The sequence below is a fragment of the Streptopelia decaocto genome (assembly GCF_964273445.1).
Source record: "Streptopelia decaocto genome assembly, chromosome: 3".
NCBI classification, from domain to species: domain Eukaryota; kingdom Metazoa; phylum Chordata; class Aves; order Columbiformes; family Columbidae; genus Streptopelia; species Streptopelia decaocto.
In genome coordinates, this window is record NC_138656.1 from 97861382 (window position 1) to 97880938 (window position 19557).

A 19557-nucleotide genomic window follows, 5' to 3' on the forward strand; every position below is an offset into this window, starting at 1 on the left:
GTAAATAGAGTGTTATTTGTCTAACTCAGTGCCTAACATCTTTGGGAAATAAAAGTGACAGAGCTGCAGAAAGCTTCCAGCCCAAGGGAAGACCTACATTTTTTAAATACTAAGGACACAGTTTGGACATGTGTTTAGGGTTCTAAGTACATGGTGGGTTGGTTTGCTTATTTGTTTGTTTTTAATGTTACTACATGAAGATACTAATAAGAGGGTTTGCTTGTTTTAATATTATCATTGCTCAAGCCAGTGTTTCATCCAAGCAGTGTATTTGCTGATTGCACTCAAATTTTCAAATTCCATTACCTAAATTCTGAAACTATGTCCACATGAAGATACAAAATGATATGACTTTCAACAATGCTAAGAGTCAGCATCTCAGCAACCACATCATATTGCAGTGAACAGATAGAATATTGAAACATAATACACACACAAAAAAAATCTATTTTCATTGTTCTCAGACAGAAACATGTTACAGTCCTTTTTAAAAATGTGAAGAAACTTCTAATGCCGGATAAAACTAATGTTGCAAGCCCACTGTATGTAGACTTCCTATAGACTTCATTGGAAATTCAGTGCAGATGAAGGAATTTCAGAACTGAATCTTAATTTGTTACTAATCAGTCCATAAAAACTCATCTGAAGTTGCCTAGTCTTTTCAGTCAGATAAAGCTTTGGCTTTTATGGTCGGATAAAGACTGGGCTTTTTCTTGACATTCTCATATTAAAATAGAAATGCACCTGGAAACATACTAATATTTGCAGTAACTCTATCAAGAAGAGCTCGACTGAGATATTATTTCTTGTTTTAATGAAGTCTCTATTTTTCCTTAAAATAATCATAATGTTCTAATACTAATGTAGTATATCATGGTCCAAAAGTAAGTTAACTCCCTCCTAATGGAAACATTATATATGTGAGTCATTTTTGATGCAAAATACTTTCTTACTGATTGTATTTCTTCCATAGGAAGAAAGAAATAAATAATCATTCACACAGCAAATTTTAAAAAGATAAGAGTTAAAAGATAAATGACATGATTACAAGATAACAAAGAATTAAAATATTGAACAGATGGAAACTAGATTTGGTTTCCAAGTATAGTGGTTGGGGCTGTGAGGGTCGGGTGTCTGTGTTTTTGTTTTGTTTTCTTTTCTTTTTGAATGAACTGAAAATGAAGATTTGAATTTGGATTGATTTAAATCTCAGCTGATAGGAAGTGAAAGAGAATATTGTGTGATGAACTCAAAGTTACTTGCTGGCTGGAGTCTCATAAACATGTTGGGTTAGAGCACAGTTTTAACTAGCTTGTTTCTCATAATGGCCTACTAGTAGATGTTTATGACATGGATATAAACAATAGGAAATACAGGGACAAGATTTTTTCCCGCCTTTACCCTCACAATTTTAACAGTCATCATTCCTGAACTGAATGGTTCATCCAGATATCACAGTTAAAACATACCGATGGACTGTCCTTCACTACTTCATATATATTTAAGGTTTTTAGCTTCCATCACATTTTTTAGCAGTGAGCTCCATGTGTACTACATGAAGAAGCTTTCAGAGATGATATACGTAACTATAAAGAACAGATAAATTAGAATAAGAAGCAGCTTGACTGTGGCAATATGAGTGTTCTTTGTACTCATCACGTTAGCTCATTCTCATTGAAACTTACTTCCACAAGAATAAGGACAAAATAAAAAATTGTCAAAATTTTGGAATTATTTTAATTTTAAAAAAAAAAGATACATGTTATGTAATGTTACAGTATGGTGTATACTGTGTTTTACATGTCAGTGAAAGCTGGGGAACTGAATATTGATTTCACTTGAGATTTATCTTTTTTTTGTTTAAGTAATGCAGAACCATCGATCAGTTCTGAATCAGTTGGTAGTCAATTACAGTACATTTTTTTCCCCAGTGTTTTTGTCTAAGTCCTCCTCAGATCATGAGAGGTCTTCTGGATAGTCCTGACAGCAACTTAATGTGAAAGGTGGCTTGTCCTCAAGGCACTGCTAAATCTATGACAGGTGGTAATATGGTTATGTATGGTAATATTGGGTATTATGAACTGACTCCTTTTAATGATGTGATGCTATTTTGGTAAAAAATTGGATTAATACCGTGGGATATGTGTATGAACCTAGATTCAGAGTAAGACACTGCTGACTGGAAAGAGTGAACCCCATTGTTTATGATGTGGGCTGCTGAATGCAAGTAGGAGGGGTACAGGAATATACATATATGCAGAAACACAGAGATACAGAAATCATATGCAGAGTATACAAATAGTCCCCATACTCAGTAAGTCTTGACAGCATGGAAGAGTATATAATAATAATTAAAAAAAAAAAAAAAAAGGATAATGTAATGTAAAAAGACTGTTTCAAGCATTGTTGAGTGATGTGATGACTCAGTTTAATGCTGTTCTGGGCTGTAGACTGACTCTATTGAGCATGGTTCTTGTTCACAGCTGTTGGTCAGGCTCTTTGCAAGTTGATTGGTAAGTAATGGGATTGTGTTACTCCCAGAGAGGAGGAATAAAGTCATTTTTTAAATATAATGCATCTATTTCTCATTTAGAAAAGTGGATGTGCATATGCGTATCTGTAGCACAAACCTGACAGCCCTAATTCAGGCTAGAGGTGTAAGAGGATCACTGAGCACAGCTGGGTTTTTATGGCTTTATGACTTCTACGAGCACTAGGCAAGTTGCTGCTTTGTTTTAAATGGGAAAGGATTTCTTCCTGTGCTGTCAAAATCGGTCAAGATAGCAGAATTGTATAAACACTTACATGTATGTATACACAGTCTTCCCCAAAATAGGTAAGGACTAGGTTATTCTAGATTGCAGTTCTTATGATGTAGTAGATGATAGATGTCTAGTATCAGTACATGTTTTATAGGTCTTTTTTAATAATGACCTCTTTTCATAATCGGCCATAAAGATATTTAATGGTTAGACCTATCACTTCTTGTTTGTAAGCTTTAGGAAAAATTACATGTATTTAGAGGAAAATGAAAGTGCATGATGTGTGGGCAAAACATAATACTTCACTGACAGCCAAAAACATGCTAGATGTATTACATTAGAGTATTATAAAATATCACTGTGTACAGTTCTTTTTTTTTTTATTATATACATAGAGACTGAATAATATTTCATTAAATTTTCTTATCCTGGCAATTTTACCCTCTATATTGATTAGAGGATTATTGTGATTTTTTAATTGAATCTTAGTAAATTCCATAAATGTAAGATAGATGTTTTTAAAATATATATGGTTCTATAAAAGCATTGCACTTTTCAGAGCAGAGGCAGAACTCAAACAAAACTGAATAATTCAATTCCTTTTATATTAGTCCCAAAAAATAAATGTCTTCAGCTATAAAAAGAAGTGGGAAAGATCTTCAATATTCTTTTTAGACAGCATTGGAGAAATCCTCAATAAAAATCAAAGCATGAAAGCTTCTAGAAAGAACTTTGTTATTAAGAAATATGGTTCTTTACCTCATCTGAATCATTTTTATCTAATATTAAAGGAGTTCCAAGTCTTCATCTGTTTTGAGTTAGTACCTAATCTGAGCTAAAATTTCTCAATTTCTATTCATATGTAACAGGACTAGATACTGTATGTGCCCACTTCAGATTGAGACAACTCTGCTTTAATTTCATGTTTGCTTTCATAACAACCTAGCAGCATGATTAAATCCTGTTTGTTAGTGTTTCCTAAACACCTTAGAAGAGGTGGTCACATTCACAGTGCCCATTTGGACCCTGTAGTTTAGACTAATTCTTACACTGTGCTCAGAAAGATTGCGACAACACTAGTCATAGACAGCAGCTTCATGATGAGGGTGTTGAGACACTGGAACAGGTTGCCTGAAGAAGCTGTGGATGCCCCCTCCATAGAAGTGTTGAAGGTCAGGTAGGATGGGGCTTTCAGCAATCTGATCTAGTGAGAGATGTCCCATGGAAGGTGGTTTGGACTAGATATCTTTAAGGTCCCTTCTAACCCAAACCATTCTGTGATTCTACAGTTTTGTGATTTGTTGCTGTTGTTGTAACCTTTAATAGTGTAGACTCTCAAGCAGGCATTGGCATGAAGTGCCACTGTTCAATTTACTAGTATGGACATAACCAAACTGTTGGTTTTCCATGAATAATCGATTAATATCAAAAGTTAGCCCACGACAGGAGAGACTGCACTGACTCAGACCAAGCACACTGCACCAATGATAGCATAAAGAGGGCATATGGACACTTAGTCAAAAACTGTGGTACGTGATGCACGTTTCAGTTGGTAAATTTTAAACAAAATATTCCTACTTTTTATGCAGCTGCAGAAGAAACACTGTGCTGTTCTTCATGGGACTGGGAGGGATCATTCTGTCATTCATTAGTTGAGCAGTGATGTCTAGCCTCTCTATTGGTGAACTCAGATGACTTAAAAGCCCTTCTCCCAGTCATGGAGTTGCATTTTATATACCAGAAAAATGAATGATCATGTGCTTTAGGGACCCCCTCCCCCAGATTTTGTATATTTTGCATCATATATCATATTCAGCTTTGCAGGACTGGAAACCACCTTTCTTTGACAGCACTGCTTTTTACTTTTCTCCAAGGAGCATACCTGTAATGTTATTAAAACTTTTGTTACATTTTGGTATTTGCTGTGTGATGGAGATATTAAAATGAAGCTCTATGTTGTCCATCTGGACATGATGAATGTCACAGAGTGAAGTACTTCTTTTAGGGGCACCCCTGTTGATGTCCACGTGTGGTTCACAGGGCTGCAGTCTAACTCCCCATTCAGAATTCGTTGTGAATTTGTGTACTACATTGAAGAGGCTTTGAAGACCTTACAGAAAAAAAAATGTCTCGTGCTTCCCAAACCAGCCTTTCAAGTCATAGTTCACTTTCTCATTTTCTTCAGTTATAAAAGAAATGGCATTGCTAATAAAAAACTTATTCCTCTCTGGTATGCAATGGCATAGCAATCATATAGCTAAATTAAAACTCTGATAAAATAGGATTCTTAAAATACTCTCTGTCATCTTCATATTAACATTATCTTTCTTAGGATAATGGGAAGATTTGAGACTCTAGCTATACTTGTAGAGTTCACATAGATCTGAAAATAAGTGTGTGCATCGTGTCTGAGAAATAGCTGTTTATTAGACATGTAGTTAATGAAAGGTCTGCTTTGAATGTACTTTTATATGATATTCTTTTACTTTTTTATTATTGTACAATTTAATTCTTATAACAATGTAATATTTCAGCCAGGAGTTTTGCAGACTCTGAAATCCAGAGCTCTGGATATGCCAGATAGAATGTTACTACATGTATATTTCATCTAAAAAAGAAAAACAGATCCCAAAGCACAATTTTAGGAGATAAATTTGTGTATTTGGACAAATGAGTTATCAGTTTGGTGATATGAACTGCAGCCTATACACAGTAAAAACTTTCAGATTTAGTGTCTATTATGTCAATAGCTAAGAGGTACAAGAAAATTAAATATTTATGGTATTCCACATTTTTTTTTCTTTTCCTTTTGATTTTGTCATAGTATTTTCTGTAGGTGCATCCAAATTCTAAGCAGCTTTGAAACAGCAAATATGTGTTCATAGAAATATTCAGAGTGCCTGATCGAAGGAGTTTTTTAAATACAGTATGCTCTAAAATGCTGTAAGGACTGTATGGAAGAGTATGTGAAATACAAAAGTCCATTTGAGTGAGATGTACAAACATGTACAGGGTTGAGTGTTTTGACCAAGATCTATAAGAACTATTAAATGCAAGTTTGAAATGCATAATTCATCATTTAAACAATTTATCATGTTTTTCAATCAAAGCTGTTAAAATAATTTAAAGTAGAGTTTTGTTCTTATTTTCTTGGAAGCCAGATGAATAAAATAAAATTATTAATGAGAACATAAATTTCTCTGATGCAGTTTGTACATCATAACGAAGAAAAAAAGAAAATACTATTAAAAATGTCTATATTTCATTGTCTTGGACTTACTCTATTATAGAAAGAAAGGAGGTTCAGCCATGGCTCTAAATAGACTACTCCAGCATCAATATTTCTTAACATGATGGGTTTCCTAGTAATCTGGGATGTTTAATGAAACTCTGTATATTGCAATGAAAAAGACACCTGTATCACTACGTTGTTTGACTTCAGAGAGACAAAATCTTATTTCAGTTTTGGAGGGGTTTTTAGCTCTGATAATATACGTTATATCTATTCTAAAAATGGCAAACATAACCTCTTACCTGACAGTTTCTGACACTGAACAGTTTAGGTTTTGTTTCAAATAATCAACATTTTTGAAAGGGAGAAACTATGTCTTTTAGTTCTCCAGAGTTATTCAGAAAGAAAAAAAAAAAAAGTCAAAATTTGAAACTTGGAGTTTGTTTGTACAAAAAAAAAAAGACATCTGGCAGACTAAGGCATGAATTTACAGCATATCAGGTAGTCTTTGTTAACTAGACTCTGTTCATATTAACAAATGATGTGCAATGATAGACTATGGTATGACTCAATGTGGTCCAAAGACCTGTTGCCTATATTGGACAGATTCTTTGTGTGCACTCTTTCTTCATAGTATCCATAGTTTTTCGAACTAGTTATCCTTCATCCTTTTTATTAAAAAATGTACAGGAGCTAATATACACAAAAGCAGTTCTAGCTGGATAGTTGTGTACTAATGATTTATCACATTAACTAGTGCCCATAGCTCTTATTTATCCTTTCTTAACATCTGAGATTTAGTTTCCTGTGATGTAACTGACATAGCAGGAAGTCAGATGATTCAGTTTTGTCATAATTGATTTTTTTTTTTTTTTTCAGAATGCTTCGACAAACACATACATAAACATGCACGTGGGCACACAGGCACACAAGATTGCTTTTCTTCTTTAATTCACAAAAGAGTAGTTCATAGATATAAGTTGTGATCATAAAATGGCTAGCTGTAATGTGAAAGAAAACAGTTTTCTCAGGATAAAAGTTACTAAACTAGTAATGAATTGAGATGAGGTGGCAGTGAATCACTGTTGTCAAATACATTGTAAATAGTACAGTAATACATTTTGACTATTGGGCATTTTGTTTGTTTGTTTGTTTTTCTTCTTCTAAGTATTGTACACATGATTTTTTTAAACCGTTTACGTTAGATTATTTTTTCTTTTCCCAGGCTGACTGGTATGAATCTACCTTCTCCTGTTATCAGCAGTAAGAACTGGTTACGACTCCATTTTACATCTGACAGCAACCACCGACGGAAGGGATTCAACGCTCAGTTCCAAGGTAGGGAACACATAAAAGTGCAGCAAAGAAGTCCTTTACCTTTAAGCATTGCTCAGGTGGTGGTGGTAGAGATTTGTGTTTTGATATCAGAGACACAATAAAGAGCTGAGTCATATTACTATTGCTTTTACACTGAGTAGCTGTTATCCTTGTGTGATCAAGCATGTCTAGGGACTTTCTTCTGGAAAGAGTACCTGTGCTTCACATGGCAGTTTGCTTTAAGTATGTATTTGCTTGTTCACTTTTTCTGTAATAAATTGCTTTAAAAACATACCTGGAATGCAACCTGCAGAAAGTGAATTCCACAAAAAGGCATGTCCCTATCTAAACATTGTCTTCCTTCATTACTCAAAGTCTAACTCTTACCCAGAAGCTACATTCATCATTTGGGAATTTAACTCATCCCATAGCACAAAACGTATTTCAGGCTTCTGCATAGATTTACATATATAACTTTAATAGAAGACAAGAGGATGTCAGTGTTGCTGTCAATTGCTGCTTATGTTCACCAAGATACTCATTAAAATGCAATTTTTTACAATGCAATCTTTATTGATTTTTGTACTTCATAAATCATTTCTCAACGTCAAAGACATTGTGGTTATATTGAATATAGAAGGGCTCCTTAATTTGTCTGTGCTTTTAAATTCTGTGCTTACATAAGCTTTTTCAACCATTTTACCCCACCCACCATCAAATAATTTATGCGTTCATACCTTCTTCTGTTGTTGGTTGGTGCGTTGGTTGGTTGGTTGGTTGGTTTGTTTTTCCTGAAACTATAGGGCCTGTATCACTTTAGAAATTACAAATACACCGCAACAATTATATATTTCTTGTGACTATGACATACATGTGTAATGCACACAAAAACATTTAACATACATAGTTCGTTTCTCTTTAAAAAGATATTGACAATTTTACTAAAAAATAAATCTGTGAAATTCCATTTTATTTTGTCAACTCAAGTACGTATTCTGTGATCCTTTGCACTTATAACTTATCTTTACAAAGTTTGCTGAGGATGCATATTTAATACCACTGTTGGTGACTATGAATTTAGATGCACTGCTTATGTTAACTCTGTGTCTTAAACCTACTAAACAGAGATCACAAAAACAATGAGGCTCATCTTGCTGATGCACTAGAAAACTAAGAATCAACAGAATAACAAAGGAAAGTTTGGAATAGAATAATCAGCACTGAAAACTACTTTTTTTTTTTTTTTTTTTTTTTTTTCAATATATCCTATCTCCAGCCAAATGCTTACTATGGAATTAAAGCTTTAGGGAAATATCTGGGGCGATCATTATTTCAGATGTATATCTGTTACTCTGCATAATACATCAGATATTGGGTGTAAGAGTAAACTGTATTAAATATAAACATATCTGAATTACATGAGCCACAGCTATATATCTTATCAAGGTCAATAGTAATTAAATAAATCCCTATGTTAGTGATATAAACATTATAAACTAGGAGACAGTCTTTCAACACACAGGATGAAAATTCAGAATGATATCAAAATCTGGTTAATCTAACAACTTCATTAATTGCTTTTTATGACGCAGCTTTAGTAATGATTTCTATCGTGTGTATTTGAGAAATAACCAATAATCCAGTATTTTATTTTAAGCAGAAGTAACAATGATGTTAATAGCTAGAGAAGTCTACTAGTACCACAAATCACAGGATAGCAGAAGTTTGAAGGAACTTCTGGAGTTCATCTAGTCTGCTGGCTTCCTCAAAGAAGGGCTACATGGAGCAAGCTTCCCAGGAATATGTCCACATGTGTTTTGAATACCTCCAAAATCAGAAACTGCACAACCTCTCCGGGCAACCTGTGCCAGTATTTACCCTCAGAGTAAAAAAGTTTTCACTTATTTTTAAGTGGAATTTCCTGTGTTTCAATTTGTGTTTATTGCTTCATGTCTTGTCAATGAATATCACCCTGATGAATCTGGATCCATCTTATTTACACCCTTTTATCTCGTCAGGTATTAATATACACCAATAAGATCCCCTCCTCAAGCCTTCTCTTATCTAGGCTAAACTATCTCAGTGTCTCCCTTATTTTTGTATTCAGAAGCTTATTTCTGCTAAAATTCAACTACTTTGACAGATATTTTCTTCTGGGGTGCTTTTCTCAAGGAAAATAGTTATTTCAGCCTATCATGAAAAATAAAACTAAACCAAACCAAAACCACCACCACCACCACAACCACCAAAACTCCTGTGAAATACATGACCTTGTTTTCTGGTGGAAAATCCTGGCAGTGATAGAATGCCTTTAATGTCTGATTATTTCCAGGCTCAATTCTTATATTTGTTGTCCTGGAAAATTTTGTACTACAAGCTATATGACTCTGAGACCTCTGAGAAATATTTTTCTTATGGGCGACTATTTGCAATAGTTTAAATTGACTATCCCAGTTGAACTATCTTGTTTTTGAGACAGTTAAAATAAAACCACAGACTTTCTGAAGTAACCATTAAACACTTTACCAATAGACAAGTACCTATTAGCAGTCTGACCAAAACTCAATAATCAATTTCTATTCTTCTTCTCTTCTACCAGGGTTCTTAGATCTTGGGCAACATCCTCAGGACATTCAGGGCTCCACTGTCCTACATTACTTAGGCTGCATTCTTCTTTAGCTTCTTGCTTAGAAGGAACAGTCCCTTTAATCAACCTGAGCTGTCTTTTTGTGATTCTTTGCTTGGTTTGTTCATAAAGTGATTATTTTTTTGGTGTGTGTGTATGTGTGGTAAAACTATCTAATTATGCCAGATGAGAATAATAGTCTTCATTGCTTTGGGAAAAAAAAGAAGTCATTAATTTTGACTGCAGACCTTAGATATTAAATCTAAGCAGCCTATTACACCTTGCCAGATAGTAAGCTGTTGTATTCTAGAGTCCTTATAGCATATAGATTTTTTTTTAATAGTTCTCTGTCATGAATATTATGGACAGAACAAAATTACAAAAATACATTCCTCAAAAAGTGGTAGCTTGTGCATTTGCAAATTGCATCATAAGGACTGTGATGGGTTGACCTTGGCTGGATGACAGGCGCCCACCAAAGTCACTCTCTCACACCCCTCCTCAACTGGTCATGGGAAAGATAACATGATGAGAGTCTTGTGGGAGAAAAGGAAAGGGAGAGATCACTCGCTGATTGCCATCACAGGCAAAACAGACTTGACTCAGGGAAATTAATTGACTTTATTGCCAATCAAATCAGAGTAGGGTAATGAGAGATAAAACCAAATCTTAAGACCACTTTCCCCCCATCCCTCTCTTCTTCCTGGGATCAGCTTCACTCCTGATTTTCTCTACCTCATCCTTCTCAGTGGTGCAGGGGGACAGGAAATGGGGATTGTGGTCAGTTCATCACATGCTGTCTCTGCTGCTCATTGCTCCTCATGGGGAAGAATCCTCACACCTTTCCCCTGCTCCATCATGGGCTCCCTCACATCAGAGACAGTTCTCCATGAACTTTTCCAACATGAGTCCTTTCCATGGGATGCAGTTCTTCACAGACTGCTCCAGAGTGGGTCCCATCCACAGGGTGCAGTCCCTTAAGAACAGACTGTTCCAACATGTGTTCCCTACAGGGTCACAAGTCCTGCCAGCAAACCTGCTCCATCCTGGGCTTCTCTTTCCATGGGGCCACAGGTCCTGCCAGGAGCTTGCTCCAGTGCAGGCTTCTGACAGGGTGACAACCTCCTTTGGACATCCACCTGCTCTAGGGTCAGGTCCTCCATGGGCTGCAGGTTGATATCTGTTCCACTGTGGACCTCCATGGGCTGCAGGGGGGCGGCCAGCCTCACCATGGCTGCAGCATGGGCTGCAGGGGAATTTCTGCTCTGGTGCGTGGACCACCTGCTCCCCCTCCTCCTTCACTGACCTTGGTGTCTTCAGAGTTGTTTCTCTCACACATTGTCACTCCTCTCTCCTGGCTGCTGTTCTGCAGCAGTTTTTCCCCCTTTTTAACTATGTTATCACAGTGACGCTACCACTATCCCTGATGGACTCATCCATGGCCAGCAGTGGGTCCGTCTGGGAGCCGGCTGGTATTGTCTCTGTCAAACACAGGTGAAGCTTCTGGTGTCTTCTCACAGACCCATCTCTGTAAGCACCATGCCCTGCTACACAAACCTTGCCACATAAACCCAATACACAAATATTCTTTTAGTATTTTCAATATCAATGTTTGTTTTGATCTCACATATTTCTTGTGGTTTTACTGTGAATGAGGTTAAGAAGGACTGGAATTCCTCAGGCCTTGAAGTCACTACAGGTAATGATCTCTTCCCATGGTGTACCATACAAGAGATATTAAATGTTTCCTTTCTCGGGCAGGCAGCAGCTGTTTCTGGCCCTACTCACTCTCTATTCTCTGGGCAAAATTTAAAAAAATGCCTCTTTAATATGTGCCTCAGACCTCTTATTTTGTTAGTGTGAAAGCCTCTTCTGAAATGTTTGTGTTTTGAAAAGTATGTCTATAATACTAATTTTAATTGCTTTTATTGGTAGAAAAAGCACATAATAACAAATAACAAACTTAATGAACATGAGTCATAAACAGATGAATGCTGGTACTATGCAGGTTTGACTCAGTTTTAGATGGCTGAAAGACTGATTGAAGCAGATGAAATTGACATTTTTTTGCTATTCTACTTTGTCCTGTCTTTACAGGTAAGAGATTTAATCTTGAGACTCTTAGTTGTGCTTCCAAAAAGTAGCAATCATCAAACTAATTGGAAATGAAACAGTACCTATTGTTACTTACTCTTCTGAGACTCTAAATTACTACTACTAACCACCCCCCTTCTAATAGACCCCAGTATGTCATTGGCCTTCTTGGCCACGAGAGCACAGTGCTGGCTCATGGTCATCCTGCTGTCCACCAGGGCCATCAGGTCTCTTTCCCCTACAGTGCTCTCTAACAGGTCATTCCCCAACTTATACTGGAACTTGGGGTTGTTCCTGCCCAGGTGCAAGACTCTACACTTGCCCTTGTTATATTTCATTAAATTTTTCCCCGCCTAACTCTTCAGCCTGTACATCCCCTCATCAATCTTATTGTTATTTTATTTTTATATCTACTTGTGAGATCGCATGAGTTACAAAAAAAACCCCAATGAACCCACACCAAGAAAAAAAACAACAGCAGAATCCATGAACAAAGCAGTGCTCACTATTGAATGGGGAGTTGCTGAACAGAGCAGCACCATGCCCTCATATGCAGCCAGAAGCTGGTGTCCAGTACTGTATTCCCAACAGGCCAACACACACAGAGCACATGTATACAACACATGTATATAGTCTGTTCACATCTTGCCACACAGGTTAACACTGACAGACATGCTCAGTACTCACATGAATACAAACAGCACCAATGGCATCATTCTGTTTCTCCTCTCTGACTTTCCTCATGGGTATGGAGATTTATTTGTGGAAAATAAATGCATAGACATTCCCGTATGCCTATATTTTTGTGTATTTGTTTCTCTTCAAATGACCTGAATCCATCCCTTTCCTTGATGATGGCTCCTCCCCTAAGCACTCCAAAATAAGCCTTTGGCAATCCCAAAATGCTCTTCCCCTGTACCCCAAAATAAGCCTTGTATCCCTGGTCAGGGTGCTCCTCACTCCCAGTGATATAATTGGACTCGGTTCTTTTCCTGCCTTCTTCTGTGATGGCATTTCCATAGGGGAAAAGATGTTGCATTCACTGAGTTGTGAACCTTTTTTTCATCCTTCTGCTGTCACCTATGCTGGTATCAAAACTCTTTGCATAAATTCAATGGGAGTTGCTTAAGAAATTATTTAGCTAAGTCATGTTAAACTATACAGCATAATAAGGCATAAAAGGAGCATAAATAATTTTTCTTAACTGCATTAGTATGCCTGTGATGGCTGCTGTACATAGACTATCTTGTTCATTTATCTTTTTTTCTTCCGTTGTTGTTTGTTCTTTCACACTGTATGTTTCTTCCTCACTTTGTTACTGTAATTGCAGATTTCCCCACATCATGTCAGTAGACTTGTATTATAGTATTGGAGAGTCATTTATTTTTAAAGTCTTATATTTTGACTCATTCAGATTTGAGTAAAAGTGTATTAAATTATTTTTCTAGAACTTTTGATTAGTATAATTGATGTACACTTCAAGGACACTTAATCAGCTACCTAGTAAAACCAGTACCTGTCTACAATGAGATAAGTTCCTCGATAATGTTTGTTTATGAAATAGGAAGCACTAAATCTTTCTTCTAGTAGAACTAAGATACTTTTGACCTAAGCTTTATATATGACTGTTGACTGTGAATAGTTCCTTTTTTGGAACTTCAACAATCCTTTCCAGTCTGATTTTCAGTCTACCTCAAAACTTAATGAATCTTATATTGCCACCTGTGTATATAAAAATCTTATATTGCCACCTGTGTATATAAAATATCCAACACTGGCCTGTATTTTCTCATTTCTAACTTTGGGTTGTATGATCAAAAAGGAGAATTTTAATCAATAAAAACTATAATAATGAAATCAATATTTGACATCTTATCTTCCCATGCATTGAATATATATATTTAGCCTCTCTGAAAAAAAAGCTTTGATTTTTTTACATGTATGCTTTTTTCCCCCTGTATAAAAAATATAATATATCCTTTATTAGCTTAATAGTAGTCTACATCATGTAATACGGAAAAAGCAGGAGAAAACATTGAGACTGTTTCCTTGTGAATTTGGCATGTACATCCTCTAAGAGCTAGCTGCTTAAAATAGCTGCTCCTTTAATGGCTCTTTAAAATTCATAATCAAAGTGATTTGGCATATATATTGAGTTCAGTACATCCTTAAGATAAAACCATCTCTGTTTCTCCCATTTTTAGAAACTTGAAGCTTTTTCTTTTTCAGTGTTTGACATTAGTAATAATCTTTAGATTTATTGTTAAAACTGCCATCTCATAAAGGCAACACACATTTGCTATCTTGTCTATTTTGGTGTCACAGAATCACAGAATCGACTGAGTTGTAAAAGACCTCAGAGATCATCAAGTCCAACCCTTGGTCCAACTCCAGTCCATTTACTAGATCATGGCACTAAGTACCATGTCCAATCTCAGTTTAAAAACCTCCAGGGACAGAGGTCACAAAATATTTATTTTTCTCAACATTTAATGCAAAGCTCAAAAGTTGACTTAGGGTGATACAAAGAAAATATATGTCTGCAAGAGAACTGCACTTGCCAAGAATACGGAAGAATTAGACCCTAGGATAAAGTTTTCTCCCCAATACTCTCAGGACAAAGTTTGGGTAGAATTTCGCAGTGCCAGCAGAGTGAGACATTTGACAGAAACTCAGATTACATACAGATTTTTTCTTAACACAAGGGCATTCTATTAAAAAGTCTTACTATTGATCCACTATATATAAGCATATTATTACAAACCCTTGATGTTTTTGGCATTTTCAGAAGAAACAAGAGTGAGCTTATCAAAGGTGGAGGCTTGTACTTCTAATCAAGTTGCTACAGGTAATACTTCTTTCTTGAGTGTATAGGAAAAATTGTGTTGTTAAGAAGGCTTAGGCATAGCTGCTTCATCATGTCAGCATGATAGAGATGCCGATCTAGTAACAGCTGTTCATTCTTCAACTTTTGTTTGGCATGATGTCCATCCCCCTTAGAGCTATTCAAAATACTGTGGTTGTGGTTGAAAAGAAGTGTATCATCTTGGTACACATTTTTATATGTCACTGTTTACCTCCAAATTACCTCAAAAATAAAAGATGAAATTTAAATTACATGTTGAAATCCTTCCAAAGCAAGGAACATTCCTCCAGACTAGGGAACATTCCCTCAGACTTGGTAGCTAATCTTTGTCAAAAATCATGTTATGCTCACTGAATGCCAGACCTTCCACAGTCCTTGTTCGAAGGCACCACTGTCCCAAGGCTACCCAACTTCTAGGACAGTTGTTTTATGTGCTATTTCAATATAATTAAACTTAAACATCTTCAATGAACTCAGTATTTTCCAATGCAAACGTATGCATTTAGAAAATACTGAAACGTACAGTTTCTTCAATAATCTCTAAAGCAGCTAGTAGCAATATTGTAGAAATTGCAGAATGTGAGCCTAAGAATTTAAAATAGGAATACACACACAAGTGATGGAGATATGCACATTATATGGAGTGATGGAGATGTGCAAGTTTTAAGGAAACATGCATAACCTACATGCCATCACAAAATCGATTAGACTCATTATTTTATATTTGGCACAGACTGGAATCACTCACATAGTCAGGTTTTGCATGGGATGTAATTAGAGACATCAAATAACGTGTTGTCAGTATTATCATACTTGCAGTTTCTTCATTATCTACCATGCGAGACAAAAGTCCATTCAAGTTCAGCTATGTGATGGAAAACAGTCAAATGATCAGTGTAAGAGCTGTGTTTTAGAGATGTTTTCAGTCCAGACTACAGATTTTGTTTCTCTACAAAATCTGAAAAGACAGTCAAATACTGACTTCGGAATAGGATTTTTCTAATGAACATTTTAATCATCCCACTGAGCAGCACTATGGAGATATTAGTGGAGAAGAATCATAAATCAGCTTTTGACACCATAATTAGAAGACTGTAGTTAAAGTGGCATTCAAACAAGGAACTGAGTGGATTTCATTTTATGATTTATTTTTTTTCTTAGAGACAGGCCCTACATACAATTACTCAGTGAGTTCTGTGGTAGTGTGTGTTCAGAGTGCAAACTGTATTGATACTGTTTTCCAGAACTGTGGAGGACATCTGCAGGCACTGAAGACTTGATGCCTGCTAACTTGTTTTCTTATGATATATCATATATTTATAGCATAAAGGAGCTAAGGCAGTCTGTCAGGGCAAGGGGCCAGCTAAGTGACATGCAGAAGGTTAATGGTAAACAATTGGCTGTGCTGCTTTTTAAACCTGCAGATCCCGTGTCAGTGTATACGCATAGCATGAGAAAGATTTGTGTAAAAATCTATTGTGACACCAGTTTATCTTAGGGCTGTACCATTTGTTTGCTAGCACTGCATGCAGAGATTTCCAGCACAGGGAGCAGGTGGAAGGTCTGATAATGACAGGCAGTACTTTGCTGGATGGATGGCACAAGGAAGCCGACTGATCATGAACCTATGGCTTTTACAGTAGCAACATCTATGCCTGCTGTGAAGCCCTCTGGAGTTACAATACTGATTAGTAGGGAAGATTTTGAAAGCTGTTAGTGAGAGAAACACTAGGAAAGTGTATTAGACAGAATACTCTTCAGGCAGAGAGTACAGAAACAGCAGAGAGCTAGATTATTCCAGTGAGTTGGTTTAAAGTAGAGATCCTGTGGAAAATTGTGGTGCTTCTGCAAAAGTCAAGAAGTGGGTAGCTGAGAAGCAGCAAAGCTTGTAAGTATCCTCCTAGGTTACTGAGTCTGGGGCCTTGTTTTATCAAATAATTTATTATAGAATTCTCTTCATAAACTAAAGTGAATGGTAAGATAGAGAATGATTGAGTTTTTTTTTTTTTTCTACACTTTCTAAAAGAATTCATGGTACAACAGGCAATAGTAAAATGGAAGAAAACCTAGATACAGCTAACATTTTATTTACTGAGTCCACTTGACTTTGAGTGATAGAAAATAAATATATGATGTATAAGCAGAATCCAGAGAGAATACTGATGCTGCAGATATAGAATTGTAGATCACTACTTCCAGGGCCAAAAAATGGTGATATTCCCGTAATTGTGTCCTTGGAGAAGAACATAGAAATACTGAGGCATTAGGGCAAAGCAAATAGTGCACTTGATTGGACTCTGCAATCTGAATTAAGAAAATACTTTCTTTCACAGCTCGAGTACTCGACAAAAGTCAGACCGATGAAACTAAATCAAAAGGAAATTGATTAATTCTGCACTGTGCTGATATACTTTGCTAATTCCCTTCAAGAATAATCCAATGAATGTTATTGCAAATATATTACTGCTTCTTACTGAACTCTCCAAAACATGTAATGATAAGTGTCAGTCTTTGTAACAGATATTTCTCCTCCACTCACTCTCAACATAAAAAATAATAAAAATATTGGTTTTTTCCTATACTGTAGTAAAAATGAAGAACTGTTCAAATACATTCCTTAGACTGACAGTGGTCTTAAGGCTGGACAGGAAAGGTCCTGCTGGTGATCACCAGCTACTGGGCATTATGCTGTTCTTCTTCACCTTCAAATATCTGTACTTGGGAAAAATCTGCAGTGAAAGGCAGCCAAGAGCTGAACTCAGCAGTGCAGCAGCAGAAGCAGCTTGAGGAAGTACCAGCAGATGATGTCAGAATATTTTAGATTTGAGTGGTAGCCAGTATTTGAGGCCTTGCAGGTTATTTTCTTCAGGAATAAAAACTGGCAAGATACACATGTATTAGGGTAACTGAAGAAAAAACTGTAATGTCATCCACAATGTACATGAAAACTATAACAAAGAACGTGCTAGGAACAAACAGCAAATGTTAGCTTACTTGTTTTGGAGTCACATAAGGGTATTTTCAAGGTATAATTGTATGAAATCTTAAAGAGGGTAAATTAAATCAAGCATAATGCTGTGTTAATGGACCCATGCTTGTAGTATCTTATCTGGCTTTGATATGACATGTCTATCACATACCATTTACCTGTTTGCACACATGCAGTTGAATGTGTGTGTAATCAATTAATTTCATATGCTAGTAAACCCCAAGGTCTTAGCCACTTATTGTTTCTCAGCCAAATGACTTCTGGTTATAGGTTATTATTATGAAATAATAGAAAATATGTTTAAAAATATCTTGATAAACTAACCCTATACCAATGAGAAGCCAAGTATACTTAAATGTTGTTTTCAGACCTTAATTTAACATGTTCTTTAAAGCTTTTAATGGCTAAGATTCTACAGCTTCTCTGGGTAATTTATTCATCACTCTTACTGTTAAAATGCTTTTTTTCTTGTGTAACCAAACTTTCCCTTGATACAGATAAAACTCTAAGTTCTTTTTCTAGCCCTACTGGAATTACAGAAGGTATCTTTCCTCTTTGCAATTCCCTTGTTATGCTTAAAGCATAAGTCCTCAAAACCCTTTCTAGATTAAATTATTCCTCAGTTATGCTGTATGAATGGACAATTAAATGTTTCCTACCATCTTCACTTTCAGTTATTTTTTCCATATATTTCTTCTTACTAATGTCTATCCTGTCTCCCCTAAGTAAAATTGCATAACCAGAGAATAAGACTGCAAACACTTTGTGCTAAATACTACCTGCTACCTTGCATATGTACAGCTTTTGGCTAATTCATGATTAGTCAAGCAATACTAAAAAAACCCTCCTTTTACTTGAAATTCATAGCCACCCTGAAAACATACGACAAATAAATACAACGTTTTATATTGTAATACAGATAATACATTTAATTTTCTTGAGAATTATGACAATGTTTTGTGTAGATTTCACATAGTCACTGTTTTGAAGGTGCATGTAGTGTTTTTTGGGGTTTTTTTTTAAGTCTGTCTTAATCAAACAAAAAGCCCAGATGAACCACCTTTGCTCCAAAATGTAGTGTAATGCTAAAAATATATAATTAAATGGATTCATGAAGAATTAAAATAAAGTATCATCAGAGACCAAGACTAAAATTACCAACTTTAATTTTAGAAAAAGAGCTAAGAATATATATCTGTTTTGGTTAATATTCATAAATTGTTCAGGTAATGCTTCCAGAATTGCACATATACACAAAGCTTGATTATTACTTTGTACTGTTGCTTGCACCTGTGAAGTATGTGTGTTTAAAAATATACATGTGCAGAGAATATTTGAAAGTCTAACTGCTTCATACTTCTATTTATTCATGTCAAATAGTTTAAAAACACCGTTAAATCTATCATGAGAAAGCAAACCTTCAGATTTCATTTTTTTGAGTGATTTGGATTATACTTGAGGTTGGAAGGGCAGATTTCAAAGAACCATCCTGGGAAACAAAACTGTGGAAAATAAACATCATTTAAAAACATTCATTGTTGTATGAATTGTAGGAAACCATCCCTGCTATAATGAGCTACTATGTATAATATGCTTTTACAATAATAACAGCTGTAGGGCAATTATTTTCTGAGTTACTGTCTCTTAGAGATGAACGTAAGCAGAATAAAA

General features: G+C 35.7%; 1 protein-coding gene across 1 annotated transcript in view; it reads left to right on the forward strand.

The window, feature by feature from the left end:
* Positions 1–19557, forward strand: part of CSMD1 (CUB and Sushi multiple domains 1) — a gene marked incomplete at both ends in the record, with an annotated part of 1064284 nt that overhangs the window by 664901 nt on the left and 379826 nt on the right. Inside the window, one exon of the mRNA XM_082048870.1 lies at positions 7220–7332. Coding sequence (XP_081904996.1) covers positions 7220–7332 — 113 coding nt within the window. The remainder of the gene's footprint in view (positions 1–7219; positions 7333–19557) is intronic.